This window comes from Macadamia integrifolia, chromosome 11, assembly GCF_013358625.1.
Source record: "Macadamia integrifolia cultivar HAES 741 chromosome 11, SCU_Mint_v3, whole genome shotgun sequence".
NCBI lineage: Eukaryota > Viridiplantae > Streptophyta > Magnoliopsida > Proteales > Proteaceae > Macadamia > Macadamia integrifolia.
Window position 1 is genome coordinate 21,878,063 of NC_056567.1, and position 12,490 is coordinate 21,890,552.

Below are 12,490 nucleotides of genomic sequence, written 5' to 3' on the forward strand. Positions count from 1 at the left end.
CAGCTCGTACCTGGAGTATACACGCACTGTGGTTGTAGTAGCACTAAACCAAGGACTTAGTAATGTTGTTTAGGTGGATGTGATTAAAAATGAATTGCATAGCATATAGTGCATATGGTTGTGATTTGTTGTATGGACTGCTGTGTGGTCCTTCTTTTCACTTATTGAGCTAGTGAGTTCATCCCACGTGTGCACCTCTTTTAGATGATTTTGCAGGTCATCAACCTGAAGAGCACGGGTCGGGTCCCACAGTTGAATTCCCTGAAGAGGATTGATGGGTCCCCGAGGAATTAGAGCACGACATGGATTGCTCGTGCGAGGGCTGTGTTGCGGGACCGCAGCTTTGATATCGAGCTGAGCTTACTGTTGATACCGAGCTAAGCTCTTCTTCTGATACCGAGCTGAGCTCTAACTTTTGATACCGAGCTGAGCTTTACCTTTGATGCCGAGCTAAGCTCTACTTTGATACCAAGCTGAGCTGTACCCTTTGTATTTTTGATGATCCCTTTTGTGTATTTGATATGTAAATTGTATTCTTTTGTGTAAATATCATGCCTGCGGGCCCACATGTACTTAACTATGTATTACAATTTGGGTATCAAGTATAATGAGAATATTTACAGGTAAATTAAGCCTTCCGTTGAACTGATGAACACTTTCTTAGTTGTGTGTATGCTGTGGTTGGATACTGTATCAGATGATCTTGGTAGGTTTGGGTTAACCGGTGTTAACCCACTCACCGGTCCGGTTCTGTGTGAATGGGGTGTGACATGACCACACCTCGTATAGGTCAATGATTGGTAGCCTATTATATCTGACAGCTAGTAGGCCTGACATCTTACAAGCTGTGTGCATGGTAGCCAGATTCCAAGTAGGACCAAAAGAGACACATGTGGCAGCAGTGAAGAGAATTTTCAGATATGTGAAAGGGACTAGTGAGTTTGGGTTATGGTATCCAAAAGTCAAGAGCTTTACTTTGTCAGCTTTTTCAGATGCAGATTGGGCCAGATGTGTAGATGACAGGAAGAGCACCAGTGGTGGTGCATCCTATTTGGGGAGCAGCTTGGTGGCATGGCATAGTAAGAAGCAAGAGTCAGTCTCTCTTTCAACTGCAGAGGCAGAATACATTGCAGCTACATCTTATTGTACACAACTATTGTGGATGAAGCAGATGTTGAAGATTTGAGTATGGAGGTTGAGCAGGCAGTGCCACTATATTGTGACAATACTAGTGATATCAATATCTCTAAGAACCCGGTGATGCATTCTAGAACAAAGCACATTACTATCCCGTATCATTTCTTAAGAGACAAGGTGATGGAAGGTGAAGTAAGGATGGAGTTTGTTCCCACAACAGAGTAGGTGGCTGATTTCATCACTAAACTGCTTCCCAAAGATCAGTTTGAGTTCCTTAGACAGAAGCTGGGAGTGGTGGTTCTTCCAAAGCACTAGTAGCATTGGGAGAGCGGGAGCAAGTTGCTTGATGTTGCTACCCCCATATTGGACTTAGGGGGAGTCCATTGGTTCCACCCTTTGTACTTATTGTCAAAGGGGGAGAGAGTTATTCATCGGAGCTTTAGAGTGTATTAGTGATGAGGTGGTTGCCAACAACTCCAAAGGGGGAGATTGTTGTTTTATGGTTGTCCTTGTTGGCAACCCGGCCACGTGACGGTGATGACGTGGCCAGTTTGGGTGACGTGGATGAAAATGATGATATGGTAGTGTCTAATGTCACCGATGAGATAATAGAGCCGGTAGGTATGCATGGAGTGGTTTAATAAATCATTAATAGGTGGTGCGGGTTTTTGGGTTAAAACTGGAAAAATTGGCCTATTTATGCTCGGGGGTATTTTCGGTATTAAAAATGATATTTTTGGAAGATTAGTTCTTCATGAAAAAGATAGATTGTAATTTACCTAGTCCAGTGCATTTGATTTCGTCATATTCTGATACCGTATGAAGAAGTTACGACATTTGTGACAGTCGAGGGCAGTTACGGCATTGAAAATGAATTTTTTAGAAGGAAGTGTTCTCCATGTAACAATACGAAAAAACTCCAATCTTTCCAACGGTTCTGATTTCATCGCGTTCTGATTTCCTATGAGAAAGTTGCATCATTAGAAAGGTATAAGGGCATTTTGGTCTTTTTACATGGCTGAGTCAGATGATTAAGTCTTCTGAAAAGCTGTAGAACGTCTAGTTACGGTTCCAACACACTTTGTTTCACCTTGATCAGATATTGTATGAAAAAGTTATAAGTATTTCCGTGAAGCCGGTTTGAAAATCCGAACTAGAAAATTAACAGATGCTCTCGGTGTTGGGTGGATTTTCTGGATTTTAATTTTGAAATTTCAGGGGCTTTTGTGTAATTTCAAGGTTTTAAAGGTCTGAGTTGATAAGGGATTTTTGGCATTAAAGTTTATAGAAGCAGGGGCTTATGTGTATATAAGAGAATCAGAGGGATCCTTAATACACAACTCAGATTGAGCCACGTCGGTCAGATTCCGATCTAACGGTTCGTACAAGAGCTTGCGTTGAAGATGATTATCCGAGGCCTCTCATTGGTGGAATGTATTAGATATGATGGTCTGGCGCTACACCATATTGCATTGACTAGTGTGTGTCGCATGTGCATCATCACCGAAACTTAGATTCCAATCCCTTAGATATAGATCAAGTAGATCTTATAGATCCAGATCTAATGGTCTATAAATGATTTTCCTTTATGGATTAAGCCGACATAGATCCGGAATATACGCTGATGTAGCCAATCCGTGGTGGACAACACATCTGACGATGACAGCGCCTACGTCATGATGACGTCATCGAGATTCAAATCTAATGATTTGGATCTATTGTTCGTTGGTTTAATCGGACGGATTAGATTATAAGATCTTTTATATGAGATCTATGGTCAGATTTCGCCCCTATTGCACGCACCACCGGTGTAGCCTACACCACTCGTACGAAGATTCCATTTCAGGCTATCTCATTGCTCCAAATTCAAATGGTCATATCTCCCTCATTTTAACTCGGATTTGGGTGATTTAAGTTGGAGATTCTTCATCTCTCCGAGCTCTACACACCAGAGGAAAGAAATCAGGCAGAGGGGTTACTGAGATGGTCAGAAAAATGAGTTGAAGCTCATAGAAGGCTAAGGGTTTGAATAAAAGACTTCCATCCTCTTGCACTTCATCCATAGCCCCCATTAGAGGCTTAGGAAGCTGCTGGAAACCATGGTCGTAAGCTCTATTGGTTGTTGCCAAGAGGAAGAAAAAGAAAATGAAAGAGAAGAGAAGAAGAGGGAAATAGAGAATAAGTTTTTCCCTCTCTTTGTGTGTGTCTTGAATGTCTCTCAAGAGAGATTTTCTCAAATCCAATTAATGGAGTTTGATGGTTCTTGTTGAGAATACTATTTCCCCATTAAAGCTTAAGGAAGACTAGAAGAGGAGAAGTAGAGAGAGAGAGAGAGAGAGAGAGGAGTGTGTGTGTGTGAATGTAAATGCCATTGTTGCTCTATGAAAGTAAAGACAAGGAGAAAAGAAAGAAGAAGAACAAGAACCTAGAATTTGGTTCTTGCGAGTTGCTGCAAGAAACCCAAGTGCCAACCGGGGTTGAAGCATTGGCGGCACCGAGACAACGTGATTATGGTCCGCATCAAGTGGAGATCGATATTATTGTATCTTCGACGGTTACTCCTTGCCAAGGTAACCTCATTTTTGCCAAATTTTCATTATTATAAATCATTATAGGCATGATGTTTGATAAAATGCCTAAGTGATAGTTGTAGTCTGTTTTGGGGGGAAATTTGCATGTATGGGTGCTTCACTATAGGGCATTGTTATAAGCCCAACTTTATTTTTTTTTTGGTGTTCAGTGGGTGCTGGACACAAGGGTTGTGTGTTCCTTGGTAGTTACAACTACCTAAACTTATTTTACGTGTGTGCGGCCTCTCATATCATTATGAGAAAACTAGAGTGAAGACCTTGCCATTGTATGTCATTGGTGGAAACTGGGAATCTGTTCCCTTGGCTGTGGGTGCAGTCATAATTAATATTGAGTAAATACTGAGCCCGACAGTGGGTATTACTCCGTGCATATAGGCAACTGGCCGAAGCACGTATTTCTTGTGTTGTGGATGTGTATGCTCGTATTTGTATTGTGGATTGGAGTGCTTGGTTGTAGAATGGGTGTGTACATCTGGTAGACCTGACCACTTGGTGGTGCAGTGTGGATGTGCATACGACTGTGTATGTATGTGACAGTGATTACCGTGTGAGGTTTATGAGACAGCTCTGGGCAGCAATATAGGTTATGTGAATAAATTCCGTGCAACAGTAAGAATGATCAGTAGTATAGATAGCAGCTCTAGGCAGCATCAGTAGACTGTGCTATTGAAGTGCAAATAGTGATTGCCACATCAGGGGTACAGCTGAAAAATGAAAAAATATTTGGCAAACTGATTCACCCCCCTCTCAATGTCAATCGGGACCCAACAATCTTTTCTTTCTTTTCCTCTTTCTTATTATTTACATGGTATCAGGGCAGAGCAGATTCTGTAGTTAACATCTTTAATTTCTGACCCCTTATTTATGATTTAAAAAAGAAAATTGGTTTTTCTAAGGGTTTTGTTTTTTTTGTTTTTCTTTAGGTTGTTCTCTTCTCTCTCTCTTTTCTTTCTTTTCCTCTTTCTTATTATTTACATGGTATCCGAGCAGAGCAGATTCTATAGTTAACATCTTTAATTTCTGACCCCTTTTTTTAAGGTGGAGTGTTCCCTGGGCTGTTTATAAATGGTTTTTTCGAATGGTTTGCCTTTTAGCTCATTTTTCATGTGACCAAACTCTCTGTGCAGCTTTCGCCTCTTTTATATCTTTCCCTTCTGTTGTTATGTCTAAGTGCTTGGGTGGAGTTTTGTTCAATATCTCTTCTTGGGTGCTTCATGTACCTGGTTCTGGGGTTAGGTGGGATGTGCCCTTCTGTATCTTTCCATTTTCCTTCTGCTTATAAAATTTAAAGAGCTGCCCAGTGTCCTGGATTTATGGGGTTGAAGAGGAAAATGAAATTGGTTGTCTTCTTATATATCCTTTTCATTTTTGACGACTTCTTTTCTGTTAATTGTCCATCAATTTTAACTAATCCTCATATCTGCTCCTATTTTTCACTATAAAAATGCAGTTTAGATATTTAGTCCTGGATTCTTATCCCAGCTTTTTTTAGAACCACCTAGCCTTTGAGATATAAATGACCAGAATGCTCTCAATTATCTAATCCCAAAACAACTATCAATAAGGAATGGCCTCCCACTGCCCGGGGACATGAAGAGGTTCCAGATGCTACAAATCATTGTACTGTTTGAGGGTTTAAATTTGGAACATGAAAATATATAGGGCTCAACAAAAGTACAACAAAAGATGGGAACATACATCCAAAAGACCTACTAGAAATTTCTGGGTTATTTTGTCATTATGCCAGTCAGTTTCAATCTCCCACCAACAACAAAACTGGCAAGTAGATCCTAGAATGGCATTTTTTTGGGTGGGGGAGAGTAAGTAATGCTACATTTGTTTATTTATGCAAGGACAAAGATACAGCCCAGGATGGGAGTCTTTTTATTTTGAGTATGAACTTTGAGCAACATAGTTTTGTAGCTGGCCAGAAATGTAGGATGTCTCTTACCAAGCATCAATATAGAGATGCTGAACAGCTACCCCTGCCTGCATGGACTAGAGGACCAGAATCTGTTAGCATCATGCCTCAGTGAAATTATTAATTTAGTCATGCTCTGATCTTTAGAGCAATGAATGCTTTTGTTGGCACTCGCAATATGAGGAATAAATTCAGGTTTTTCAGCAATCCTCAAAAATTATATTTTTACCAGCATATAGCCATATGCCGAAACTAATTTATGAAGATATAAGTATAATTGTGAACTAGGGAGAATTAATCTTTCAACCATCATGTTTGGTTCTGCAACTCAAGTCAGGGTGGGTGTGCTGAAAAAGATGAGGTGCGTGTTGAGTTTCATGAGATTTTTCTTGCAGCTTAGGTGTAGATTGGTAGTGTCTGGTCAATGCCAAATTTTATTGATTTCAGGATGGCTATTTGATCCTTGTTCAATGTGTATGTCTATTTGAGTTCTAATTTTCCATCCATATTTTCTTGGTGTACAGTGTGGATGAATTTTCTAGCACTTTTGGCTCTACCCTAAGAGAACTGGATATTTTGTTGTCACTCAATGACTTGAGGTTAATGACTGCATTGGAGTCCTACCAGCATATGGATGCATCTAGGACAGGTCCTTTCCGAGCACTGCAACTTGTGTCTATACTTATCTTCACCATCCATACTTTACATGAAAGCCCAAATCCACAAATGCTAAAACATGTGGAGGATATACAGCAGCCAGTCTTGTTGCAGCTGGCATTGGTTTCTACATTCAAATTCATGGGTCGTGTTGCAGATAGATGTGTAATGACTAATCGTATTAGTCATAGTCCTCTCCTGCCAGCTTTATTAGTATTTGCAGAGTGGTTGCCGGACATGGTAGAAATAATGGAAATGTACGAGGCTGATGAAAAATATACAAATGCAATAATTTATTTCTTTAGTGCTTTTGTAGACCTCTTGAACAAGTTTGATGATAAAGGGGGTGAAAATGAGACTCTAGTTTCTACTGCCTTGTGGGAAGATCATGAGTTACAGGGTTTTGCACCCATAGGCCCAGCCCATACAATGTTAAAATTTTCAACTCAAGAAAGATGCAGTTTTGATGATGGGTATGAATGTCAAAATCGTATTCATCGTATATGTCTTGCTGCTATGAAGCTTGTAAATAGATCAAATGGCTCTCGGAAATGGATCTTTTATGAGAAAGAAGGAAGAAGATTTTGTACAACAGAGCCAAAGAAACTCCTAGAGGTGAGACAATCAGAAGTGAAGCCCAGGTCTGATCCCAATGTAAAAGAGTTGCCGCAGCAGCAGCTTAAGCAGGGTATGCCTCTTCACAGTGCCCCTGATGAAAGTGAAGCACAGATTATTGAGGGTGATGTAAGTAACCTTGAGGTGCATGGAAATATTCCTCCTGTGGAAGACGAAGAAGTTATTCTCTTCAAGCCAATCACAAGATATAATTCAGCTCCACTCTCCATTCTTGAGGCCGCAAGCTGTGACACTGTACCAGCTAGTCAATGCTTGCGTCGTGGCTCATCATCAGTTGCAAAAAACCATTATGGTAGTGAAGCATCCAGTTCCCTACCAAATGTTGCTAGCTCAAGCTGCAATTTGACATTAAGGCAAAAGGAGACTCTTACAGAGGATTTATTTAAGTGCACATTTCCGGAAACCTGCATAGCTGCTGGGCCTCCCTCCCTCAGTGCATGGGTCCTTAACAGAGAAATTTTAGGCATCGCAGGAGACAAAGGAACAAATGATATAGGTAATTGTGCCTCAAGTTGCAGTGATGATGTTTCTTCCGCACACTTATCACATCTCTCCATCAGTGAGACTAGAGTTACTCAGCAAGACATACGTGCAACTTCTCCCACTTCAGTGTCTCAATGTATGTATGAAGGCAATTTTCTCATTTCTCCTGGGCATGCTTCGGCAACTACTTGTTACTCTCCATTTCCCTACTCAGCTCCTGTGCCATCTGCGCCAGTATTACCAGAAGATGCCACCTGGTTTCACGATGATTCGTCTAACTATGCTGAATTTAAGGACTCAGAGAACACGAAAGTGCCAAACTTTCTCGGTGTACCACAAGTAAATAGCCGCTCAAATTGGACTGGAACTCAAGATCCATCTATCATAGGTCCTGGTGTTGCTGACTACACCTATGGATATAAACCAGTTGCAGGCAGAACGGATTCTACTCTACAACTTCATCAGTACAGTGGCAACATTAATCTTGATCTCACCAGTGACAACATTGGGCCAAATCATTTTTATACACCGACTGCCCTTGGAAAGTTTCATGATCATGATATTTCTAGCTTAGGCTACTATGATCAGTGGAGAAACCCTCTGGCTGCTAGTTCCAGGAAGTGCTTGGGGGTTACACCATTGCATCCAGGATTGTTTCCAGTGCAAGGTGGTGAAGAACAAGTGAGGGACAAACTTTCTCATGGCTACCAAAGACCAAGTCCATTTGTATATGGTACTGCTGTGGACCTAAGATCTGAGCCGCATCTGCTGCTTCAATATCTCAAAGAGAGGGAGTGGCGTGTGCAAGGAAGCCCCAACTGAAGCAACTATTTAAGCCTTGAGGCTATAGTTGATCTCTTGATGCAGAATAAAGACAACTGGATTTTTTCTTGCATCCTTGCCCTTCTTGTAAAGCATTGTAAATGACAGTTATGAAATGTTCAAACACTACTGATGGCTGAAGGCATGTATTGACAAAGATGGAGAAAAAGAGTTTTTTTTTGGGGGTGGGGGGGGGGGGGGGGGGGGGGTAGGGGGGTGTGGAGAGTGGAATGCTGTAGTTTTATTCCTTTATTATACATAAATGACTCAGTGAGTCCAGAAAAAGCCATGGAAAGTAGGTGGATGCCTGGATATTTAAAGGGACCCGATAGTAACTGAACCCATTTCATTTGACATAATTTGCTCTTCCAATCTTGAACATTATTGCCTCACTTATGTTATATTTGAAGTTTTTTACTATCTTGCTAGGATGAAGCTGATACGTCCCATCCCAACCATTGGATGTATAAAGGGATTTCTAGATTGGTCACATGTCAAATCTTAGGGTTTTAACATGTCATATTCTCAACTTTTATTGCGTTATGTTCTTTGTATTTCTCTAGCAGTATAAAACTGATTTTGTTTTCGACAAGGTTTCCAACATTTATCATGAGGCTTGTATAACTATGGATTGAAACTTGACAACTGAGATGAGGAGGTTGGGACTTGGGACCCTACTTGACTTGCTAAGTATCTCTTATAGAGATTGGATACAAGCTTACACAGGCTTGAGGTGATAAGAGAGGATATGAGCACGGTGGAAACATGGAATGTTGGATTGTTGTACAAGAAGCATAAATTATACTGGGTTTATGATGAACAGTCAAGATAGAAGAACCTATCGAACAAAAACATTGAGAAAACAATTCCATGGGGTGCAACTTCTTGTAATCAAAGTGGTGAACCGAGAAGTTTTCACATTCTTTTGGATGTTCTTTGTCTTGTCTTATTCACACAAGGTTTTTTTTTTTGAGAAATATTTTAAAGTTATGTCCATTATGCCAATCTCATGCGTCGCTATTGTCTTGCACGGTTATGTATAAAGTAAATAATTGAACTTTGTTCTACCCAAAAAAATATTTGAAAGTTATAACTTATTTTTCACCAATTTTGGTTGCAAATTACAAGAAGATTTTCCCATTTATGTAAAGCGCATAAACTTTTCTGATGTTTACCTGAGTCCCCCTATGAGCACTTTCTTTTCTATCGTCTCCAATAAAACAAACTTTCATTTGGCATCACTCCTCCCTTTTCTTTTAGTATACCAGCAATTTTTTTTCTAATGATACTTTAGCATATATCTATTTTATTATGGAAAAAGATCTATCTCCAATTAATTGGACACTTAATTAGTGATCCAACGACTGAGAAAACATTAGAATTGGATATGTCCATTGTCATCACAACATATTCCTTCAATTCACAAAGGATGACCCAGTAGGCAATCTACTCCTAGCAATAGAAAAATGAAGATCTATCTTCAGCAGTTGATTTGTCAGGTCATTTGATTTTTCCTTCATTTGTTATCGTTGTTTCTAAATTGTTTAAAAAAAATCAGTTTATTGTGAAATGATTTGAACATTAGAGACCGTTTAAAAATAAGAAGAAAGCCGCATAAGGGGTTCATTTAATTGAGATAAACCACAAATTTGACACATGATCATTCAAGTAAATTTGCTTTATCAAATGGTCAATTAATGCCAAATCATGTTATCTAAATAGGAAATAATAGTGGGTGTGTGGGAATAGATACCTACCATGAGCATGTAGAAATCCTTTTACTCAAAAGTTCTTCTAGATTACTCTACTTAATGAGGTTTTCTAATTAGAAATGGTTTGAATTGATCACATGGTAAATTCTAGACTTAAATTAAAAGAAAAAAGAAAGGGAAATTATCCCATACCACCCCTAAATTTGAAAATAACTTGGCGTAACCCCTAAAAATGAAAATAATGTTTACCCCTAATTTGTAACACCGTTAACTGAAAGTGAGAAATGTTCCTTTTACCCTTATACTTAAACTCTAAAAAAAACCCATTTTATTCCAAACCATTGCATGCTCTCTCTCAGCCATGACCTTAGTTGGGAGAATAAACCGTTAGCAGCAGAAGGCCATGTAGCAGGAAATAGGGGTGTCAATTCGTGGCCTAACCTGACTAAACCGAGCGGGACCGACCGTTTATAGATCGGCCCTGCCCAGACCATTTATTAAACGTGTTGGGCTTGAGCCCGACCCGTTTACAAATGGTCGGTCTCGGTTTTGCTACTTTGACCTTTGAGCGCCCGATCGAGACCGATCGAATAACACCCGACCGAGATTGACCTATTGTGCACCAGCTTGGCCCGACCCTTTAATGATTGTAGAATACCTATTTTACCCCCCAAATTAAAGAGTAAAAACTAAAAAGTAAAGACATGTTCACATTTTAAATAATGGTTATATTTGGTATCATTTATTGATTTATTGTCATTTTTTTGGGCTTGCATGAGTGTGCTAGAATATAAGAGCACATTTTACAGAGGGCCCGTTTAAAAACCGATTAAAGCCCGTTTAACATTAAATATATCCGTAGTCCGGTTAAGGCCCGACTAAAGCCCAATTAAGGTAGCCCGATTATAGCCCGAGGCTGACCAACCGAATATAAAGCGCACCATGTCCTCAATAACTAAGCCCGATTAATTAAATGGGCGGACACCCCTAATCGAAACCAGACCGGCCCGACCGGTTGACACCCCTAGCAAGAAAGTTCCTGCAACTCGAATAACAACAATTGTTTTTCGGGAGAGTGATGGTTAGAGCTCTGTAGAACGAGCAATCGACGTAAACCAAACATTCACCTCTGATTCACAACTCCCTATCCCTTAACATCAGCACGGCCATGAAGTTCAGCAGAACCCATCAGTCCAAACCCACCTGATTCCCTCTTAGGCTATGAGTTTCTAATAGCAAAGCTATGAGATCTTCTACTGGCTTCGGTGATGGAGCTGCAAGAGGATTCTCCCTCGATCTCCTTAGGTTCATCACATCGGCCATTATATCCCAATAATCTAACGCCCAATTGGCATCCTTGTTCATTCTTCCTGATGGAATCGAATGGGAAGTGGGTCTTCATAGACATTTGAACATAAGTGATCTTATGAATTGGGAAATCAAAAAGTAGCATCTGCAAGAAGTCAGGCAAGTGCCAACCGAAGAAACCCAAGAATTTGGAAGCAAATAAGCTAAGGACCAATCCACATAGCACGAGAAGTGATAACCAAAGATCCAAAAAAGCTTTGAAGAGCTCATGAAACGTCCATGAATGAATCATTTGGGAAGGCATTTGTATAACCAATAGTAGTATCCCTTTCTACAGATTTGGCCAAAAAGAGGGGAACGAATCAACTTCCAGCAACAGGCAACGGGAACTACCGGCGGTTCTTCTCGAAAGCAGTTGATGCCGCTGAGTGATCTCACGGCCACTGGTAACTTTCATTTTGACCATCGGAAACTTTCATTACTGAGAACAGAGAAAATCACCAGTGAATCCAGAATTGAAGCAGTTGTCAATTTAGGGACTGTCATACTCCACTCTTTGCTTTACTAATTGCGGACTAAGGGCATTATAGTAATTTAACATACCCATAAGGGTAGATTGGCCATTTAGCAAAAAAATGCTTAATGACATAATCACTTAACGCCTTAAACCTAACATTATGGGTTTTTTAGATATAATTTTGAAAAAGTGAGAGGTATACTAGACATTATTTTCATTTTTAGAGGTTACGCCAAGTTATTTTCAAATTTAGGGGTGGTACTGGATAATTTCCCAAAAGAAAACTGTCTCTCTAGCATTTCCCACGTCTACACATAACCCATCACATGGCTGTGAAAATATATCCCTACCCCCTAAAAATTGGAGTTGTGTGTGGGCATGAAAAATGCTAGACATCTAGTGGTCTTTCTCTCTAAATTCAATATCCTACATCATTGTATTATTCGTCCAACTTTTGAGTTTTGACATGGTTTAAGTAGTAGTCATTTAAGGGGCACACTTAATCCAACAAAGGTACAAATGTTACGATCCGGTGTTCAAATTTCAAAGATAAGGCTGTGTAGTTCTCACCCCCCGCCCCGACCTCGACCTCGACCTCGACCTCGACCTCGACCTCGTGCATTGGTTACACTTTTTTATTGAACAGCAAAATCATTTCTTGCAAACTAAAAAAAAACTCACTAGCGTACCCTACCATCCCAGAGAG

The 12,490-nt window shown here is 40.1% G+C and overlaps 1 protein-coding gene across 3 annotated transcripts in view; it reads left to right on the plus strand.

Moving 5' to 3' along the window:
• The window catches only part of LOC122093970 (protein SMG7L), a 17,487-nt gene extending 9,077 nt beyond the window's left edge, over nt 1–8,410 (plus strand). For all 3 annotated transcript variants that reach the window (XM_042664536.1, XM_042664537.1, XM_042664538.1), the window contains exon 6: nt 6,174–8,410. In XM_042664536.1, the coding sequence (XP_042520470.1) occupies nt 6,174–8,247 (2,074 nt within the window). In that variant the 3' untranslated portion in view covers nt 8,248–8,410. The remainder of the gene's footprint in view (nt 1–6,173) is intronic.
• Nucleotides 8,411–12,490: the final 4,080 nt, after the last annotated feature.